The sequence below is a fragment of the Mizuhopecten yessoensis genome, unplaced genomic scaffold, assembly GCF_002113885.1.
Source record: "Mizuhopecten yessoensis strain PY_sf001 unplaced genomic scaffold, ASM211388v2 scaffold716353, whole genome shotgun sequence".
NCBI lineage: Eukaryota > Metazoa > Mollusca > Bivalvia > Pectinida > Pectinidae > Mizuhopecten > Mizuhopecten yessoensis.
Window position 1 is genome coordinate 409,913 of NW_018480074.1, and position 22,922 is coordinate 432,834.

The following is a 22,922-nucleotide window of genomic DNA, read 5'->3' on the forward strand; positions in this document are numbered from 1 at the left end:
ATGTTGATCATGTATTTGTATTTAACAGTTTTATTCATTGCTTATCACAGGTGGGAAAAATAACATCAGAAATGTGATATCAAAAGATCTTTTAATGAGATAAATAAGCTAAATGTATTTTACAATGCATAGCATATTGCCATTGATTAATACACACAATCTCCCTCTATTTATATACACTTTCCACACAATCCCTGTTAACATCATCCAGTTTTATCCTGTCTTTCATCCATTAAAAACTCGCTCTTCATCTTCAGTGTCCAAAGAACCTGAAATTACAAATTTACCGCATAAGAGACACAAATCAGACAATGCAAGGAATTCCCATTTCTTTTTGTGCCCTCAATATTTCATGTCATGAGGGAAAGAGGGGGCATTAAGTGTTATCCATGTCTGTTCTGACCCGCCCTTCTTCAGTGTTGTCACTTCAGCAAATTAATTCTCTTAAAAAACTCCATTATACCTTATACAATCGTAAAATATGGACATGATATTATTGTGTTTGCATTGCAAGTTTTCAAGACCCAAGTTACAGTCAATATTACTATATAAAGCAAAATATTGAACAATAACACAAATATGCATGGGAGCCTAGACATTTTGTAATTCTGTGATGTAACAAGAAATTTCAATGGCCAACCAAAAAAATAGTGAATATAAAAATATACTGTCAGATCTTATAGAAAGTTACATTACACTGGCGAAATTTGGTGATGTATAGATATTGTTGATGTCAGGAAATATTGATGAGGTCCATATTTTGAGATTAACAAATACATGTGTATCTTGGTTTAAATGCTACAAATTAATTTCAGACTGACTGTGTTTCACCAGTAAACCAAATTTGTGCCAGTAAGACTGACATCTTCAAGCCTCAAAACACACACGGATTATCGGCTAAATATATAAGCCGGACCCTGAAGCTGTTTTTCCCCCCTGATCTTTAATAACCAATTTACCCAATGTTGAATACCCCCTACCACATGAGATTTTTGCTTTTAAAAATATCATCAGAGCCTGTAAGATCTTTCTGTGTTAATTCATTTGCAGTTCATCAGGTCACATGATTTAATGTGGTAAAAGATACTTACACCAGCATACAGAACATGACAAACAGGTTCCACAGTCCTATGAAGATTCTGAAGTATCGCAGACTCAGTAGGAACTCTCGTACTTTGTCCCCTGTCACAAAAGAACAAGATAACTCACGAAAATAACAAAAACCATAGACAAGAATGTAGTCACACGATATAATTATAATGTTGACAACTGGACCACTTTACAGCATTATTTGCCGTAAAGTGTCATCCCGGTCTTAGCCAATAGTAATAAGATCGTTATTTTATAAAGAAAGTATAGAACCGTTACATGTAGTACATTATACAAGCTACTAAGCTAGTGAGGTGCGGCATTAGTGTTTGCAGAAGTGATGTTGACTGCATGACCCATTCTTTACTTTTAACACATTTCTAAGTCTGCAGGGTAGGTATTGCCACATTGACATACCATAGCATTAATACTGACCCTATTAGGTCAGATTCTTTCTAGAGGGTGCTCATTCAATACTGAACTACAACACAATGTGGTAGACTAGGATTTAAACATCATTTTATGACCTTGAATTAACCTTTTAACTTCAACCTTATACCTCGCATACATGTTCTTTTAAATGTTGCCCTTGTAAACACTTGAAACACGCCTGAGGATACTCATTCATTACTAGGTGAAAAATAGATTCTGAAATGTGACTTTGCCTCTGACCTCCAAAGTAAACAGGTTTCTTTATATCCAGGGCCGCTTTCATTTCAAAAAGTCATATGTAAACATTGAAACGGTATTTGGCTTTAAGTCTCTAAAAAATGTTTCCAAATTATTGACAAAATAAGATTTATTAATTTAAGTTATAACCAGAAAAAGAAATTAGGCTTGAGCTCAAAATCAATGAATGAGCATGAGAACGGTTTCATGAATACGGACCCTGAACTTTTATCTCTGCAGTCTTCATACATCATAAGTTCTTTATGAACAACTTCAACATTTAAATTTGTTTATAGTTCATTCATTGCAAAAAAGTTGGGGAAAAAATGTGCAATCCTATGAAGGACAGAGACATATACACTAGCATCTGTATGTGTATAATACATACAACACAAGGAACCACCGACTCACCTACAGTTGGCTCTAAATTAGCTCCAAACGCATCCTCTTTCCCCTTTTTCCTACAAAAAAGACAGTCTCAAATTGACAAAGTGGATTGGCAAGATGCCTAAATCTTTGAAAATCTTTCTGAGTGTTCGTGTTAAGCTAAACTACTTGTAAAGTTTAAGCATCCATTATGCTACTACATCTTTGATAAGTTTCTGTAATGAAAGAGGACAAAATCAAGACACCTATCTTCAAACAACCACATGCCATAGTTTAGGATTTTATCCAACCAAATGTAAGGAAGTTTAGTTTCATCAACCCCTTGATAAATGGGACAATTGTAGTAGAAAGGTTATTTAACAATGGTGCCCACTTGTGAAGGAATCGACATTAGGGAACAGTATGATGCCATCTTAATGAAATGTCATATCATTCACACAGAATATGGCTTTTAATCAAGTCTATTATTGTGACAAGTGGCTTAGTTTGTTACCACATAAGTGAAAACAAGACATATCATGGGAAAATTTCTGCAGTTTTTTCGTTATCGTATTTAATTTTATAAATAATTTAAAGAACATAATTATGTAAATTATTGACATTCATCCCATTTATTGACTCGATGAGTACAGCTAAAATACTTACAACTTAAAATTCAAAACTGCACAGGCATTGACCATCAAGGTCCTGTAAATTAGAAAACAAAAGATTTCGGTATGGCATATTTTGATATTCTTTTTAAATAATACCTGCATGCCTACGTTTAAATTGCTTTAGGTCATATTGGGATCCAAAATGTGTTGGATGTCATAATATCTCATCGACTAAAATTTCTTTATGAATCTTCGCAACATGCTTTAATTACTCATCTCAACTGTATCATGACTAGATAAATCAGACATGTACACAAAAAACTACACATGTATGTGTACACTAATTACTCGATGATTAATGTTATTCAACAATCCATGCTCTTGTCAGAATGGATTCAAACCGTATTGAGTTGACAGCAGAGGAATTTTTAAGTCCTATCGTCAGAATAAAATCTGTACATCTGTGTATCTGTATGTACCATGAAACATTGGTGTGTTACTTACCACTCTTGACTATAGGCCCAATATTTAGGAAAGGGGATGAATGTTAACTTTTTTTCTAGTCTTAACTAGCAATCACTTTCAGACTGCTGAAGTCTTTGATAAAACCGTGTAAATGACAAAATAACCCCTGCATGTTTGTGGAAAGAATGAGCCTGTTTTATCCCACTACATGTCTTAAAAGGCAACAGATGTCTGGTCCACTTGAGAATTGGTTGTTTTTCGTTCATATCTTCTGCTAAGGGGACATCAAAGAAACCAGAATTGGCCTGCTCCCTCCAATGCAACATTTGGGATCTATATCTTTTCTTTTTTCACTTCCTTACTTTTTTTTACAAACAAATAGACTTGACAGAATGTGTATGGTGGGGCCATGATATTGCTTTGCAATTCTTTGGTATACTTCATATATTTGTGTGGCAGGAGAGGAAAATGCATGGCCAGATTAGACCAGGATTCGAACCCAAGACCTCCCGAGCTCTGACAGACACTCTAAGCAATTGAGCTTCCTGGTTGTCTGCAATTAACCAAGTCCAGTTCTACTATAAATGGGCTTCCATTAGCGTAAAGGACCAGAACAGTGTCAATCACTGTGTCCAAGTAGAGCAGTTGTTTAGATTGTCTGTCCAGAATTACAGACAATCTAAACAACTGCTCTAATTGGTCACAGTGACTGACACTGTTCTGATCCTTTACGCTAATGGAAGCCAATATAGTTTAGATTGTCTGTCCAGAATTAACCACCTGCAGAATTGGGGATTTGCTTTGGTGTCCTCTATTTGGGGACACAAAAGTGAACAAAATAAATCTGCTGCGCCCATTGCAATGTTTGGGATCTTTATCTTTCTTTCTACTTCTAACTCCCTTTTATTTCCAAGCGACTTTCTTGGCAACACCCCACTTTTGTCTTGATGGTTGAGCTTTCGTCCAGGTGAAGAAGGCAATGGGTTCTGTCCCCAGGCTGGGACATACCAAAGTCCTTAAAAATGGTAGTTGTTATTCCCTGCCTAACATTCAGCATTTAGGGGAATGGCAACAACTGGTTCACCCATTGTCAGTATGTGACTAGGTGGAATGCTGTGCTGGGTGCCTTTGGCTTGGTGTTTCAGTGAGATAGCACTATAAAGTCGGGATCAGTTCTGCACTATCGCAAGGAGGCAAGCACAACAACATACCCTGTCTCCTGCATACACACACGCAAGCACGCATACACTCCTAGTCCGAATTATTCTGACGTTTTATCGACTTTTTTCATATCGGTCTGTCGTCGATTAACGACGACAGACCGATATGAAAAAAGTTGATAAACGCCAGAATAATTCGGACTAACACTTCTCACATGGAGACACTGTTTGGGTCCTGGTCTGCACATTTTCTCTTGTCATGTTACAAATTGGTGTATGTAACGAACTTTTATTCAAGTACATCGTGCTGTGTTGCTTGACAAGACTTAGAGGATACTCAAACATAGGGTTGTACAAGGTACAACGTTTTTGATTATCCAATCAATTAAATTAATAAATATTACACACTTTTAGTAACGATGTATATGCGAGTGAAGATACGCATATGTTTTAAATTAAATGTTCTTCTACTTAATTAGTTCGAAATGACTGAATATCTCTTCTTTTTTTTAAATGTTGATTTCGGTCCCAACCCTTTTTACTTGACAGGAGAAGATCACGTTCATGTGAAACATAATGAAATGTATAAGGGTACAGCAACCAATCACCTACCCAAACAAAATCAAATCAGAAATCATTGCTGTATTTTTTTCTTGGCTTCTTAGTGAGAGTCTACATCACGTGAAATCTACATGCAAATCTGAAATCGAGACGTGTCTTGAAAATTAACAGGAAGTTGACATGTTGGCAGCGATCAGTATCACCTGGACGCTTCGCGTAAGGCGCATTCGTATACGGCCACACACTGACAATATGCTTTCATTCTAATTCGTTTTCTTTTTTAAATCACAACATCGGTTGTTAAAAAGACGGTATTTTCCGTTCCGGATAAATAAGTTACCGTTTAACGAGCTATTAACATCATCACACTAACGTTAGATTGATTGCTGCGCTCACCTGAATGACTAAAATTTATCAGATAATGTTGAAGTTTTCTTCAAAGGAAGAAAAATATTTTAGATGCTGTCGGATATTTTAATAAGCTGTATTATATGATGAGGTGTTCCATTTTGGGTACATGACAAGCTTAATTTTCATCTAAACCTGCTTCAACTAAATGAGCTCTATCACTAGATAGACGAGCGCGCTGGTGATATCCAAGAAATACTAATAAAATATGAGCCATTTAGGCTCCTCCTTGTAGTAAAAGTTCATGAAACTAACTAGGGAGTATTAATAATTTTCTTTAAAAACTATTCTATGTCAATATAAGAAACTGTGACCAGACTAGTAATCAGATGGAAGGACAACAGATATATCGTAGACAAATAAGCAACATAAAACAGCATTTGATATGAGTAGTTCATTACGCGGGACAGTATAAATTTCCGATACGTTAAAGATTCTAAATCTACTACACTTGAGATAACTGTTATGCATAGCATTGATTTTGGACTTATTATCAATAATTACCGTTAAGAGGCTCGTGATTGGTGATATGACTGTCGTCATATCATTAGTTATGACAGGTTCCATGTATGCACAATTATAGTCCTGAATAATACTGACTATCTCTTTTTTAATCCTTTCTCAAGTGAGAAATAAATAAAATCGGACTGGTACAATTAATGTATCACGTACACATAATACTATATATTTTAAGTATGTATTGTCCTTGTGGTAGGGAAACACGAGGTTTTGTTTCTCCCGAGATTTGTTTCACGAGAGCGAAGCCCGAGTGGAATATGGTTATTTCCCTACCACAAGGACAATAAATATTTATTATGCCGAAATAAAACAAGAACACGATAGTAAATAGTATTAGGTTGATGCGCTGTTGCTATCGTCTGCTTCAGTCACTCCGAACTCAGGTGTGGTGTCTTTTGTCAATTTCACCGAGAACACTCTAGCGCGTGAGGCCGACATGATGTATTATTGCCCCTTTTCAAACCGTACAATCATTATAAAAATAACTCTTCCGAAAAAAACATTAAAGTCTTCTTGGTCTCTGTGGAGTATAACAAATAGATAGATAGATAGATAGTCGTTAGATAGATAGAATCGGTACAAATTAAATAGTATATGAGACCATTTTCGATGTCCGCGCAACTGCTTATTTGCATACACAGTAATTACGCGCCTGTCTGTGTCAATAGGGGAGATATTGACAGTATTGTCCTTCGCGAGTGATTTTACGTTCACGGTGTTTTGGTCTAAGAATCGATGTAAAAAGACGTTAAAAGGATCAATTTGCAATTTACATTACTGTTCACGAAAAGATCCGGCGACAGTCTTTCATTCTATGATCAAGAGGTAGACATAGATATCTGCTATTTGTTTATGCTGTCTAGAATCTGGATAGGACGTAGATGGTACCCTTTTCTTTACCAGAGATGTGTGTAGCTGTGGTTTCAAGAAGAACACAATATGACATTTAATTGCGTCAAACGTGTGTGTGTCCGTCAAGGTTTTCTCAAAGACGGTTTTTGAACCACTGAACAGAACGTGGCCGAATTTGACTGGAAAATTACGTAAGACAAGTGGTGGGTGAATCAGGTTGCTTTTACGAACTTCTCTTATTTGGCTGCCAGCATATTCACGCGATAGGGATTAATCATTTTGAATTTTACAAATGGAGAGACGGGGCCTTAGAGGGGTAGTTTGGCCATGTTGCTTAAAATGAAAGCGACATCTCATATGAAACTCCGAGCCATATTTGTTTAGAAACATGTGCATGTGCAAAGAAATGGCTGTGGATTGGGGCCAAAAAAGGGGTTATAACTTGTAAATGATATTATTCCAAGATTGTGTCACACTATCAGTCAGAATGTTTCAAGTTTGGTGTTGGAGTCGGAGGAAACTTGGGTATGATGCAATTGTCCATTCTATCTAAATAAAGTAAGTAATCTAAAGTTGCCCATGAAGTCGAGATTTGTTCAGCTCCAGTTGTCCACGAGGGTCTGGAGGGTGATGATCATCTTCAATTGTCCATCGAACTGGAGCCTCGGTCAGCTTCAGTTCTCCGTGGGGTCTTTAGAGTTTCATTTGCCCATGCTATGATTAACGTTAGTCAAATCCAGATTGTCATAGTCGCACAGTGTTGTCAAGTCTAGTTGGATAATTGTCAACCTCCAGGTTGATGGACAACTGACCAATGCCCAAGACACCACTGACAACCACATGACAATCGGACCTATGCCCCCAACCCTATAGACAATCGGACCCGACCTATGCCCCAAATCCCATAGACAATCGAACCTGACCTATGCCCCCAATCCCATAGACAATCAGACCAGACCAATGTCCCCAACCCTAAAAAACAACCTGACCTGGCCAATGCCCCTAAATCCAATTGACAATCGGACCTGACCTTTGCCCCCAACCCCATAGACAATTGGACCCGACATATGCCCCCAACCCCATAGACCATCGGACCTGACCTATGCCTCACCCATAGACAATCGGACCTGATCTATGCGCCCCAACCCCATAGACAATTGGACCTGACCTATGTCCCCAACCCCATAGACAATTAGACCTGACCTATGTCCCCAACCCCATAGACAAATGGACCTGACCTATGCCCCCAACCCCATAGACAATTGGACCTGACGTATGTCCCCAACCCCATTGACAATCGGCCCTGACCTATGCCCCCAACCACATGACAATCGGACCTGACCAATGCCCCCACCCCCAAAACGATCAGACCTGACCAACGCCCCAAACCCCATTGACAATCGGACCTGACCAATGCCCCCAACCCCATAGAAAATCGGACCTGACATATGCACCCAGCCCCATAGACAATCGGACCTGACCAATGCCCCAAACCCCATTGACAATCGGACCTGACCTATGCCCCCAACCCCATAGACAATCAGACCTGACCAATGCCCCAACCCCCAAAACGATCAGACCTGACCAATGCCCCAAACCCCATTGACAATCGGACACCTATGCCCCAAACCCCAATGACAATTGGAGCTGACCAATGCCCCAAACTCTATAGACAAGCGGACCTGACCAATGCCCCAAACCCAAATGACAATCGGACCTGAACCATGCCCCAAACGACAATCGGAGTTGACCAATGCCCCAAACTCTATAGTCAACCGGACCTGACCTATGCCCCAAACTCCAGACAATCTGAGCCGATATTTGCCATAGACCACATGGATATGACCAAAACAGACGAGAATCCTCTAGTTATATGACAGCAACCAAGATTTTTATGTCTGATATTTGAAACCTTTTGTTTCAGTGTAGAGCTTTTCCATTTGAATTTCAGTTTATAATTCATATTTTCCCTAGAATGTACAAGACATGAACATTTTACATTAGGAAATTGTTTTAGAATGTACTTTGGATCTAATTCATCGTGATTCCACTCCAGCCCTCAGAATTTGGGGGGAATGAATAGTTCTTTATACTAGATTATCTGGTGGGGGAAACAGTCCAAACAAACATTATTGAGATAAACAAGAAATCAATTCAAAATGCTTTGCAATCACATTTATTGAAATGTTTGGTAATATTTAAATAATGTACTGAATTACTGTAAAATTGTATTATTGAATTATAGATACAAATAAATAAATTTCATAGCAGCCAAACATGCTTTGTGGCACAAACAATGGTAACTGGACATAAAGATTGCAGGATACAATAGAGAAACATCTCATTAGGCACAATGCTTGGCGATATATATTCTTCAATACGGAGAAAATCCATTGTATTAAAAACAATGAGAACAATAACATAGCCTGATTTTAACATTTTGTTATTTTCCATATGGAGTTGTGTTAACTTTTATTATTACTATAGGGCATACAGAAAGCATGACTGTCTGTATGGAATATACTTTTCTCACATACTTCATGGGTTCATTTCTGTTTCAGGACGAAATCATATGATATACCTGTTTTTTCATAACATTTGCATAAAATACTGATTTTTCAATTTAGTGCATTGTCTTCAGTTGTCCGTCTTTCTTGGAAGACAACGTGCATCATTACTTCATTGGTTCAAGAACTTTGCTTTTGAACTATTATCACTCATTCATATTATCGCGATAAAAAGATGTTGGCCAGATCAACTGCCTGTATCTAGTTCATTTGTATATCCTGCTGCTATCCCCTTCTGGCCCTCCAAAGCTTTTGTCACTTCTGTTTCTCCCAGCTGCTGTTCTAAGCCTCTCCAAGACCTTGATGCTAGATACTCTCCTGAAAACAAATAACATATTTCATAATCCTTGAGAAGTAACATTCTAAAATATCAATAGTACTGTATAGCGCTTTAAATTTGTGGGGTCAATATTTCGCGATTTTATATTCACTACATATTCGCGGAAGTTAAATTTCGCTGTGCACTCGAATCCTATGTGTCCTGCAAAGTATTTTGAGTGTCATCATTTGAGGGTTAAACCTCGAAATACAGGTAAAACATTTGAAAACATTGATCCCGAGCGTCGTCATCCGCCAGTGACTTCACTCGAAAGAAATAAAATGTATTTGTACCTTTGTAGGAGTAAACTGTAATCAATTAATCACCTACTGTGTACACATAAATATGTTGTGACCACCTTATATGTCAGTGTTGTTTTTACATGGACTGTCCAGTTATCTGGTGATAATCTGATTTGAGTTCATTTAAGCTTTCATAACAGCGTTGGGTTATAAGTATTTTCAACATGTTGTGATAAGGTCCGTAAAAGTGGTAAACATTTTCAATAATTTTGCTGGTGTTTAGAATTTACGGATATTAGTCAAAGCATGAATATAGCGAAATTAAAACCCCCACGAAATATAACCGCTTTACAGTAATGAGGAGTTATGAGAAAACCTGCGACAATATCCCTCGGCTGAATTAACTATGAGAATATTCTTATACAAAACAAATAATTCAAGAGGAACAGACTTTAATACCAAGGTCTTACCTGCAGTGTCTGCTGGTACTTCTGACACAGCCATATTTTGGTTTCTAGGCAACATCGCCGTGGAGGTGACATCTATGTCCTCTGTCACGCCAATGGTTCGCAGCTTGCCAGTTACCAAGGAAACATCTGTTTGTACCGCCAGTGTAACGGGTATAGCAACATGGTCTTCACCTCCTAAATAAAGGTTAAAAATTGAAGTAAAAGTGTATGCTTTCAAATTACTTCAAAACACTTATTATTCATGTCTAGATTTTCAGAACAAATATATTTTCTTTTCTTTAAAGGAGAGATTTTGATATAAACACAGTCATACATGAATATGATTCAATACATATAAACATAATGCAGGTTTTTGTTTTAGTTATGATTGCTTTTATCATAATCATTGTCTTTTCTTTTAATTCAATATTATGGGGGTAATATTAATATGGGGTATATAAATATTAAAATATGTTACTGGGAAAGGGCTTTAGATAAATTGGACAACTTTTGCCCAATCCCTTTTGGTATAAAATCAAAAAAATCAATTTTGGATTTTGTAAAGAATCCATTAGTCTATTACAAGCAATAATTTGAAATCTACTGTTACAGGAAATTTACTGAAAATCAAGTTTAACACATGCATACAATATGGTAGAAAACTGACCTGGCAGCAGGCTTCTGAAGTCTGTAACGTAGTCTGCTGTCCATTCCCTATCTGTGTTACAAGCGATCTCCAACTCATATGGTGTCACAATGGGTTTGTAGAAGTCGGACGAATCCAGGAGAGAATTCTCAGCACATGCCACCAACACAAACACATCTATCTCCATGAAATTGGCCAGCTTCGCTGGATTTAATTTCCCCACCACAAAAGTGTAACTCTTCTTTCCAGATTTTTTCACCATGTCTTTCAGCCGAATTATAACCTGTAAATAATCTGTGATTCCTAAAGTTCCTACTACTATTCCTAATATGTGTGCGTCCTTTGCTTTCTCAATCATGTAAAATCGCTTCATTAACTTACGGTTGATATTCACACTTTCCTTGCGACCCGTCTGAGTTAAAGGGTTGTAGGAATAAAACTGATTTGTATTGAACGTCATCATCAGATTGGTTAGAGTCAAACTTTCACATCCGATATAAAACATGGAGTAATTGCTAAGGGTACCCTCCTCTGGCAGCCAAAAGGTCCTCCCACATTTAGTGACCTTGAACCCTTGTCTTTTGCATGTTGTACAGTCACCTTGACCTTGAAGGTCTGTTCTACAATGGTTAGGAATGTCAAGGACAGAGACAACCAACTTTTGATAATCTCCTTCCAGGGCTTCTTTAATTTTATCTGAAATTTAAAAGAAAAAAATAACTTTAATTTTCATCTCTGTCACATAATGTTGCTTGCATTTCATCATAGGTGTCAACCTGTGAAACCTCCAATGAGGGAGAAAGTGCATGAAATGTGACTGAAACTGCTTTGCTCAATTTATCTTTCCCTTTTTATGTTTCAAAATAACTCCCAAATGCATTTAGTTGATTCAGAAACACCTGTTATGATCATTACAAACACCCTGCAGTAACTAGGAGATCATTTGACCACAGGATGTAGATTTCGTGTTTTTGCGAGTTTGAACTTGAAAGAGGGAGTTTCGAGGGAGATCGGTAATTTTTTGTCAAAATGAGGGAGTCTCAATAAAACAAGGGATATCAAACTGATCCATCAGGATCTCAAAAAAGCAGACATCTCACCAACTTAGGTGTTCAGTAATGGCTCTATCTATATGTTACTATTTGATCAAAAACTAACAATTGGACACTTTTCCAAGAAAAATTATCTGGAACTAATGAAATTGACATCCCCTTTGACAGAATAAGATTTTTTCTGTGACAGAAGTTGATAGAACACAGGGTGAAAACACTGTAGTATTACTTTTTCTTTAAATGTTTTTTGCTGTAACTGTAAACCTGATCAGAGATATGGAACATTTTATCAACACGAAATTTAAATGAGGATAGGCATCTGACAAGATAACAACCTGAATATTTACTGAATAATTACATTTACCTATGGCATGACTGTAGCCAGTCTCGTACAACAGCACAATTGGATTTGCCGTGTCAGGGAACAACTCCCGAAATTTTCCTTCACAGTCTGCCACGCTGATACTTGATTGGCCAAACACATACAGGATAGGAAGTCGCTGGGTGGTACTGAGACACGAGCGACCAAAATGGATCAGACCGTCTGCATTGTAGTGCTGTGCCGCCACCTCATCTACACAGCAGCTGTAAGTAAAAGTGCGACATTAACCACACAAGGCTGTTTAAAGGAGTTTATTTCTAACAATTTCATAATAAAAATAACATGCCAAGTGATTGTTATTCAAAGAATTTCAAAAAAGATATATGACATAAGAATGGTAGGGGGGGAATATATATGCACAAGTTTTCTTTCAAACAATTCTCTAGAAGCACAATTTTAACTGAAAGTCTTTTTCAAAAGTGTAAGATGATGGTTTATATTTTACTCACATACATGTACAAATGTATATATTTGCTAAACCAACCTGCCATATGATGTATCACCTAGGATGAACACCTGGCCATCCACTGCCTTACTGATAGCCGACGTCACTGGTACAGCATCACACATCAGCTCATCAGGAAACTGCAGCGCCACCTGGTTGATAGAGCAATATTTATGAAGTTTTCGTTTTAATATATCAATTCATCCAGTGTTAAATATTATTTTATGAAAGATTTTTAATCAATTTAATCTAAAGTTATAGAAAAAAATATTCCTGCTTGGTAAGAGATACAACTACTGAGCCATTGCTGTAACTGGGAGTAACCGAGTCACACATACAATCAAGCAATGAAATATATGATATTTTGAAATTTGAATGGAATCACAAAAGTATGCAATTTAAGAGGATTATTAATGCAGCTAAAATACATGTAAAAGATCAGCTTAAAATGAAGTCTTCACTAAAGCAAGTTTAACGCCTTATAATTAAGGGACCAAAGATAACGGGGGAGTTCAGGCATTAAAATTGTTGTTCAGATACTTAACATGTTATACATTTAATTATCTTACCAAATAAGTTTAATTTCCTGAAGTGTTAAAGCAAACCAATACTAGTAATTGCCTCCTGAAATATTTGGACATACATTTTATAACTCAAGACATTTTGAAAAAAAACTTGAATCATGTTTTTACTGTTTTCTTTACCCTTTGTAGATTCCTTTCTTGTATCCACTGTATACATTTGTTCACTTCATACACTTTGTTAATATCTCCATCAGCGGTGCGAACACAGGTTTCAACATCAGCATCAGCTTTACGTTCTAAAGACACTTCATCAGCTGAGAAAAATGTTGTGGTCGACATTTCACTGGCTAGAAAACAAAAATACATTTAGAAAAAAAAATCAGAAAGATGAAACAACAACATCTAGCTTCCGTAGTATAGACTTTACACTTTACCTCTTGCTTGGTGGTGGTGCATGCATTACCTGTTTACAAAGATTGCATCATGGTCAATAGCACAAATTTGAAAAATGAAATGGGTAAGTAAGACTAGGAATCGCATTTGACCCTTCTAACTTTATACAGACACTAATACGCTTGTTGTAGAACTGGACTGGGTAGATCATCAGCAACCAGGTAGCTCAATATTGGTTAGAGCGTCTGTCTAGCCTCAGTTATGTCCAGAGTTTGAACCCCGGTCTAGTTCTGCTACACTCTTGACTTTACTGAGCTAACTGGTCTTCAATGTTTAACGCAATCAGTTTTGACTATACAGTTTACTTTAGTCCGAGTTTCCTCTGGCCTTGACCCTAGACTTAGACATTTTGACAGATAGATGACCGGATCTGTCAAAATGTCTGAATCTGGTATCGGGGCCAGAGGAAACTCCCACTAATATAAACTGTCAGTTTGATTACTGCTGTGAAATTTAAAAAAAAACAAGCCTGTCTGATTTAGAAGTATTTAAGTAAATAGATTCCTATGTTACCGGCAACTCAGTACGAATAAAAAAAAGCAATATCAACATTGTTCTGGGATAAAATCCCCTGGACAAACAGAGTTATCCCCCCCTGACATGAATAAAGTCTATCCTGTCTGTTACGCATACGTGATCATGCGACAAATTATACCGTGTACTGTCAGATCAACTGGCTTTGTATGTCTCTATACATTTCTGCTGTTGTAATGTGTTGTCAATTGCACATAAACAAATATTGCATGGCGACTGTCTGGCTGTCAGTATGACAAATTATTTGCTACAAAATGAAGGATATTCACTCTTCCGTAACAGAAAATTTATCAAATGGGTCGAAAGTATTATAACACGTCTATAGCTAAATAGCTCCATCGGCAGACCGCACTGGACCTTTCTATTTGAAATGAAAGCTGATTGCCTGGAACACTTATTCTGGGAACTTTCGCTACGACTCTAATAGTATATCATTCAATGTTTTCTTCGTCCAAAACATAGTTATATGAATACCAATACTTCTTTTACTAGATAAGACAACACAGATGTGATTATACCTCGTAATTTATCTACAAACAACATGTACAAATATATTTACCCACGTGGAAAGCTTTACGTTTTCATTTCGTCAATGTCAAAACGCTGCTTAATGTGCACACACCTTACATACAAACGCTTAGTTCACAATACATAATAAATACCACTGTCTGGATAGGTTGCCGGAGAACAAAATCCGGAAAATTCAAATGGCTAAAATTTCTGAAATGTTCAGTACGGTTAACGAGGAATTGAGACACAAATTACTTTTATAAACCAAATATGCGAGTACTGATTAACGGTATTACAATTAGTGCGCTGTTTTCCTGCAACATGTATAAAGATAGGCCTACATGTGGATAAAACGTGACACTACCCAAATTGGTACAATTTTGTCAGATTTTCAATTATATTTAAAATACCAAATCACATATTAGGAAAGTTTGTTGATTTTCGACAAAGACTTTCCATAGTGTACTTTTTGATTTTCAGGAAAAGCTCGGAGTGAGATTTCTTCCATTTTTCTGTCATGATTAGGCCTAGTGCCCAAAAATGTACACCACGGGTGTTCAATTTTGCCATGACATATTCCCATGGATGCAGCGAGCTTAACCCCTGGAATATCGAGATTGGAGGGTACAGTATATAAGAAATATCATGATGAAACTAGCAGTTACAGAGGAAAGTATGGCAGAAATAAAGGAAGACATCATGCCGTCAGTTGGCAGTAGGTGGAGGGGTGCTTTGTCCCTAAGACAACGGGCAATTCAGAGCTACATATGTATTTCCCTGTTGGGTGTAAAAGGGAAGGTTTCCCAGACTTTATCAGAGTGTGTTGAGTAGACAAATGCGATTAACCAACCAATTAGGGCGATCAAGTCCAGCAGCGGAGTTGCTGGCCTGGTAAATCATACCACAATTAACCGTCAGGAGCATACTAGTATAGATGGAATAGTACGAATCTACTTCAGCAGAATCAATCTGCTTTTTTTATGTTGGGGAGGCTACAGCATCCTAGCAAACCTTGACATGGATAAAGGATAGTGATGGGATGTACCAAATCCATGATAATCGCCAAGGCGGAAGGACGGGAAACCAGTTGGCCCAAGATGGAATCAGGAATCTACCTACCACATGAATCGAGGTTTTATTGATGACCTGACCGTGACTAGGACTGGTAGAAAATAGTCCGCAAGTCAGTCTGTGCAGCGGGCCAAAGGAACTCTCAAGCCCCGGGACATAGTTGGAGCAACCTGCCCAGGACGGCAAGGATTGGTGACAATGTGGACAAGAACAGACGACAGGGAGATAAATTCTATGGTATAACCACTAATTCCGTGGTATAACGAGAAATCCAAAGAGAAAAAGAAAGACCAGTCTTGATTCCTGCCAGTCTTATCTTAGCGTCTTTAAAATCTTGCAATGACATCGCCAATCTGACCTTTGCGGCCTTGAACTCCTCCGCCTCCTATGACAGTGGGAGTTGCAGTTATGATGTCCGGTTTAAGAGTTTAACACTAGAAAAACTGGGCGGCGCTCCAAGCCACCTAGGCAGGTAGTTGCTGATGGATCTCTCAAGTCCTGCCACCTTTATCAAATGAAACTTGATCATATGGCATCAGGAACCACACGAGTCTCGTCTCTGCAGCAGTACATGTTGGAAGGTCCATGCCTTGAATTTCCCTAACAGGCCCGACTTGTCGATATTCTCATCCACTCTACTATCTGCTTCTACATGCACATTACTAATGCTGCTTCTATCTTTCAGTGACGCATCAAACCACTTTCCATGTCACTTGACTGAGTTGTATCTAATTGTTGGGATGTCCTCTCATTATGTCTTGGATTGTTGAGTTAGTTGTCCCGTCTTCGTGGTCGTGTACCTAGATTTGCTTACCTTGAACCTCACCCTTCACCTTGAGACTATCTCCTGTAATGCAGACAAATCCATCTTGCTCGTGCGTGGTGATAGGAAAGCAAGGACAATGGTATAAACTGGCTTGCAAATGGTATGGGTACAAGATCGAAGCTGCCAGATTGGAAAATTGCATGGACAAACCCGTGGTGCTGTGAAATGTTGAGGATCCTGCTGTGGTTGGTAGGCGACACTTTATCATGCTAGGTTTGCCAAGAACATAGGACAATGGGCCATAGCCTTTCAGCTTAAAATACAGCTCTGACACGGGGACTATACAAGTCGGAGTATGACCAGATGCTTCAGGAATTAGCTGATGTTATCGAGGTGAAAAGGAAAGACCACCACGAAAACACAAACCATCCTTCATCCGGATTATAAAAGCAAGGAAGAAGACGAGTAGAGCAACACTGCGCAGCGCTGGTATTCTGGAAAGGACAGAGGCAAGAGAGAAGAAATTTGTGTTTCCGGAAGTGGTACTGACAATGCTTTGTCCTGCCGTAGTAATATGTCTGCCGTATTCAGACATATTTCAGCTATCGAAGTGACTGTGCCCTATGGGGAGCGATGTAACAAGGCCAACGTGATCTCATAGTACAGTGTAGGGAGCGGGGTGGTGCACTTGGCTGCTTCATATGTTGTTTGGATGCAAATGATACCTTAGAAGACATGATGCCTTTGGATGTATTCGGGTATGCTCGCAAGACGGCTGTGCGCAAATTACAAGTAGCGAAGGATGCTGAACGTCATGCTGGCTGTGGAGTAGACGGGAGGAATACGACTTGAATTCTTCCATTTATGGACAACGATGACATTCCAAGACAAAGGTTGAAGCGTCCAGAGACAGATGGAGCCGGCTGATGATGTCAATTGATTTGTGTGGTGTTACACCATCTTTACAGGTACAGTGTACATAATTATTGTTTGGCGTCGAGTTACCTAAGAAGAATATATATATTTGAAAATTACACGAGTCCCGACTAGGTTTCCCGATGGTTATGTTGATGGTCACTTGTGGTAAATTAAGATCTTCCAGCTACATTTATGAAGCATTTCCGAGTTTGTTACAGACTATAATTATAACCACATAGTAAGTAACCTCAGAAGTGATGAAGAAAACGCGTGTGATTTCCCGTACAGCCGTAAAACGATTATAGAAGTTATTACACCGAATACAACTAACAATTCTACAAACATGTTACCAGCTTATATGCTGAAGAGGTTAAAAGACAAGATCACAATTTCCTTTGTTAAGTTTTTTAAATATCAAAGATATGAATCTCGCTCTTTTAACAATAAAATAAATCCTAGCCTTGTATTATATAAACATTGAAATGAATACGCGCCTTGAGAGTATTGATATAAGCAGTGAAAAATTTACCGAAGTTTACGCCCGTAAAATTCTATACCGTTTACACAAAAAAATCCTTTTTATGAATCGAAGATGAAACGATTATTAGTGAATGGGCTTATCTATTTCCATATAAGGATTTAATCTCTTAACAATTTGTCAATCTTTAGGTGCCCGGATATTTTGAACGATTTCACTATCTCAGTATCAATATTGACTGAGAAAAAGATCAACGGCCTTGGGTTAGACATTTAATAGAACTAAAAACCTAATCTGGATACGGCCGTCATGAGTAACAATAGTCGCAGGACACCGGTCACTTTTATCGACACACACATACGCACGTTTGTAAAAGTTATATTGGTATAAAAATTGTACCTTAGCGTAAACCGCCGTTATAGTTTTAGTGTTGTCTCTGCCCCGGGACACGTGATTAAGTACCCGGTTAGCCAGTATTTATGTTGGGAGGAGGGACATGCACATTGTGTTAGATGATAAAGCACTTTTTAACTGATGTACCTTTCGTAATTAGCTCCACAGGCGAGTTTAATCAAGATTAGTCATCGTGGTAGACGGTAGTACAGGTGAGACTCTGAAGGTAAACATATTTATTCAGGGAAACGGCACGGCAATATTCTCACCCGGACAACTAGCTCTATAAACTTCCCAAGTAAGAGTGTCCTACCGAGTCAAGTACCTGTTAATTGGTTTTACCTGGACTCATGTACCTGCCTAAATTAACCGTCTACCTTACTTTGTAGTGTTTGAGAAGTGTAAATATTTTTTCCCACGGAGAGCAATTGTTGAAAGGAATATCGTTAACAGCTTCAAGGTAAGTTATTTTGACATCAATTCTATGAACTAAGTATAGGTTTTAAGAAGTGAAATGTTTGTGTGCCGTGTAGAACCACAGAATTAGATTAAGTCCGTGGTAGAACCGTATGTACAGATGTATGTGCATACAGCACATGTGATTGCAAAGTGTCATATGAGGACACGCCAAACAAACGAAAGACCCCATGAAAAATATGGAACTTTTTCGGAAGTTTAATTTGGAATATAATACTACAACTCTGAGTGTACCAGTGTGTGCTTCTAATTAAGATTAGTTAGAATTGCATGCGAATATTAAGATATTCTGATCCCAAGTCACCTGTGTATTACGCTGACAGTACAGGTATACTGACAGCACAGGGGCCTGTTCGTTTGTGCGGAACAACCGGTTTGTCCGTTTGAAAATGTAACAATTTAGGATATAAATCGTGGCGGACCTGCAAATGTTTATGCATGTCTTGCAAGACTTTGTCAAGGCTCTCCTGAAAGCAGCATTAGATTACTAGGTCCGACCTTATTTAATAAATGAAAAACTGTTGTCCGACCGGTTCAACCGTTTCCTTACCGGTAGCGGATCTGCAGTGGCTTTAATTAAAGAAGTAAAAAATCACTTTTTGCTGTCGCTCTTACTGATTTTGAAATAATGAATGAATTCGATAAACCTGTACGCTTGGCGTTCACTGACATGTGTGGTCCACTATAGAAGGCCATTCCGTTAGATGTACAATGTATATTCAGAGTAAAGTTTGACGTGACTAACATTTGCTTATGCAAACAAAGTGACACCCGAACCAAACCTACCGCGTGTTGTTTGAATATATTTCCATTAATGTATTATACCGAAGATTATAAAATATACAATCATGTTCTTGTTTTTATACAGCATGTGTAATGAACCGTAATCTTATTAAACAAAGCACCCCAGTTTATAACCACAGTCAGCGTATGACTCATTGCAAATGTACTTATTTAAACCATTGACAATGTTTTTATTCAAAATGAGATACTGTCTTCAGACAGAGATCAAGAAAACGTTTATAAACGTAAGACATTTCAGTTGATAGCACACACACTTTAGTCGTATTATCAGAAAATAAAAACTAGCATTAGCTTTCAACTTAATTTAAAACTTTTCTCTAAAAGTTCTTATGGTTCTAGTGGTTTATGTAGTGTCAATATAATCACAGCAGTTTGGGTTAGAGGGTCCGGCCAAGGTCAAGATGGAGCGTCGTAAACCTTATATATAGTTAACCCTGTGTACGCCAATTTGTCGTTTACATTTATAGTCCCAGTATTAAGTTTAGATGTCCAACATTGTTTCATGCCTTCAAAACCCAGTATTGATCATAGATATCCGGCACTGCTTTGATGTCCGCAAAACCAAGCATTGATCATAGACATCCAGCACTACTTTGATGCCTTCAAAACCCAGTATTGAGCCTAGACATCCAGCATTGCTTTGATGTCGTCCAAACCCAGTATTGATCATAGACATCCGGCACTGCTTTGATGCCTTCAAAACCCAGTATTGATCATAGACATCCAGCATTGTTTTGATGTCCGCAAAACCAAGTATTGATCATAGACATCCAGCACTACTTTGATGCCTTCAAAACCCAGTATTGATCCTAGACATCCAGCATTGCTTTGATGTCCGCAAAACCAAGTATTGATCATAGACATCCAGCATTGCTTTGATGCCTTCAAAACCCAGTATTAATCATAGCCATCCAGCACTGCTTTGATGTCCGCAAAACCCAGTATTGATCATAGACATCCAGCATTGTTTTGATGTCCGCAAAACCAGGTATTGATCATAGACATCCAGCACTACTTTGATGCCTTCAAAACCCAGTATTGATCATAGACATCCGGCACTGCTTTGATGCCTTCAAAACCCAGTATTAATCATAGACATACAGCACTGCTTTGATGCCTTCAAAACCCAGTATTAATCATAGACATCCAGCACTGCTTTGACGTCCGCAAAACCCAGTATTGATCACAGACATCCGGCACTGCTTTGATGTCCGCAAAACCCAGTATTGATCACAGACATCCGGCACTGCTTTGATGTCCGCAAAACCCAGTATTTATCACAGACATCCAGCAATGCTTGGATGCCTTCAAAACCCAGTATTGATCACAGACATCCAGCACTGCTTTGATGCTTTCAAAACCAAGTATTGATCATAGACATCCAGCATTGCTTTGATGCCTTCAAAACCCAGTATTGATCATAGATATCCGGCACTGTTTTGATGTCCGCAAAACCAAGTATTGGTCATAGACATCCGGCACTTCTTTGATCTCCGCAAAACCCAGTATTGATCTTAGATATCCGGTACTGCTTTGTTGTCCGCAAAACCCAGTATTAATCATAGACATCCGGCACTGCTTTGATGCCTTCAAAACCCAGTCTTAATCATAGACATACAGCACTGCTTTGATGCCTTCAAAACCCAGTATTAATAATAAACATCCAGCACTGCTTTGATGTCCGCAAAACCCAGTATTGATCACAGACCTCCAGCATTGCTTTGATGCCTTCCAAACCCAGTATTGGTCATAGACATCCGGCACTGCTTTGATGCCTTCAAAACCAAGTATTGATCATAGACATCCAGCATGGCTTTGATGCCTTCAAAACCCAGTATTAATCATAGACATACAGCACTGCTTTGATGCCTTCAAAACCCAGTATTAATAATAAACATCCAGCACTGCTTTGATGTCCGCAAAACCCAGTATTTATCACAGACATCCAGCAATGCTTGGATGCCTTCAAAACCCAGTATTGATCACAGACATCCAGCACTGCTTTGATGCCTTCAAAACCCAGTATTAATAATAAACATCCAGCACTGCTTTGATGTCCGCAAAACCCAGTATTTATCACAGACATCCAGCAATGCTTGGATGCCTTCAAAACCCAGTATTGATCACAGACATCCAGCACTGCTTTGATGCCTTCAAAACCCAGTATTAATAATAAACATCCAGCACTGCTTTGATGTCCGCAAAACCCAGTATTTATCACAGACATCCAGCAATGCTTGGATGCCTTCAAAACCCAGTATTGATCACAGACATCCAGCACTGCTTTGATGCCTTCAAAACCAAGTATTGATCATAGACATCCAGCACTGCTTTGATGTCCGCAAAACCCAGTATTGATCACAGACATCCAGCAATGCTTAGATGCCTTCAAAACCCAGTATTGATCACAGACATCCAGCATTGCTTTGATGTCTTCCAAACCCAGTATTGATCACAGACATCCAGCATTGCTTTGATGCCTTCCAAACCCAGAATTGGTCATAGACATCCAGCATTGCTTTGATGTCTTCCAAACCCAGTATTGATCACAGACATCCAGCACTGCTTTGATGCCTTCAAAACCAAGTATTGGTCATAGACATCCAGCATTGCTTTGATGCCTTCCAAACCCAGTATTGGTCATAACCATCCAGCATTGCTTTGATGTCTTCCAAACCCAGTATTGATCACAGACATCCAGCACTGCTTTGATGCCTTCAAAACCAAGTATTGGTCATAGACATCCAGCATTGCTTTGATGCCTTCCAAACCCAGTATTGGTCATAGACATCCAGCATTGCTTTGATGTCTTCCAAACCCAGTATTGATCATAGACATCCAGCACTGCTTTGATGCCTTCAAATCCCAGTATTGATCATAGACATCCAGCACTGCTTTGATGCCTTCAAAACCAAGTATTGATCATAGACATCCAGCATTGCTTTGATGCCTTCCAAACCCAGTATTAATCATAGACATCCAGCACTGCTTTGATGCCTTCAAAGCCCAGTATTGATCACAGACATCCAGCATTGCTTTGATGTCTTCCAAACCCAGTATTGATCATAGACATCCAGCACTGCCTTGATGCCTTCAAAACCCAGTATTGGTCATAGACATCCAGCATTGCTTTGATGTCTTCCAAACCCAGTATTGATCATAGACATCCAGCACTGCCTTGATGCCTTC

The 22,922-nt window shown here is 38.5% G+C and overlaps 2 protein-coding genes across 5 annotated transcripts; both read right to left on the reverse strand.

Annotated features, from left to right (window-relative positions):
* Nucleotides 1-77: 77 nt before the first annotated feature.
* Nucleotides 78-5,145, reverse strand: LOC110443605 (protein SMIM7 homolog). Its single transcript, XM_021487909.1, has 5 exons — nt 4,976-5,145; nt 2,791-2,832; nt 2,170-2,219; nt 1,092-1,182; nt 78-269 (listed from the first exon to the last, which is right to left on the reverse strand). The coding sequence occupies exons 1-5, from the start codon at nt 4,999-5,001 to the stop codon at nt 254-256; spliced, it is 225 nt and encodes a 74-aa protein (XP_021343584.1). The 5' UTR covers nt 5,002-5,145; the 3' UTR covers nt 78-253.
* Nucleotides 5,146-8,895: 3,750 nt separating this feature from the next.
* LOC110443585 (2-(3-amino-3-carboxypropyl)histidine synthase subunit 2-like) lies at nt 8,896-14,941 on the reverse strand. Of its 4 annotated transcripts, none has more exons than XM_021487878.1 (7): nt 14,880-14,941; nt 13,510-13,672; nt 12,845-12,957; nt 12,343-12,563; nt 10,948-11,622; nt 10,302-10,475; nt 8,896-9,588 (listed from the first exon to the last, which is right to left on the reverse strand). In XM_021487878.1, the coding sequence occupies exons 2-7, from the start codon at nt 13,666-13,668 to the stop codon at nt 9,458-9,460; spliced, it is 1,473 nt and encodes a 490-aa protein (XP_021343553.1). In that variant the 5' UTR covers nt 13,669-13,672; nt 14,880-14,941; the 3' UTR covers nt 8,896-9,457. The 4 variants fall into 4 exon arrangements, with proteins under 4 accessions (XP_021343553.1, XP_021343552.1, XP_021343551.1 ...); XM_021487877.1 differs by having other exon boundaries at nt 13,510-13,676; nt 14,880-14,934; XM_021487876.1 differs by having other exon boundaries at nt 14,876-14,934.
* Nucleotides 14,942-22,922: the final 7,981 nt, after the last annotated feature.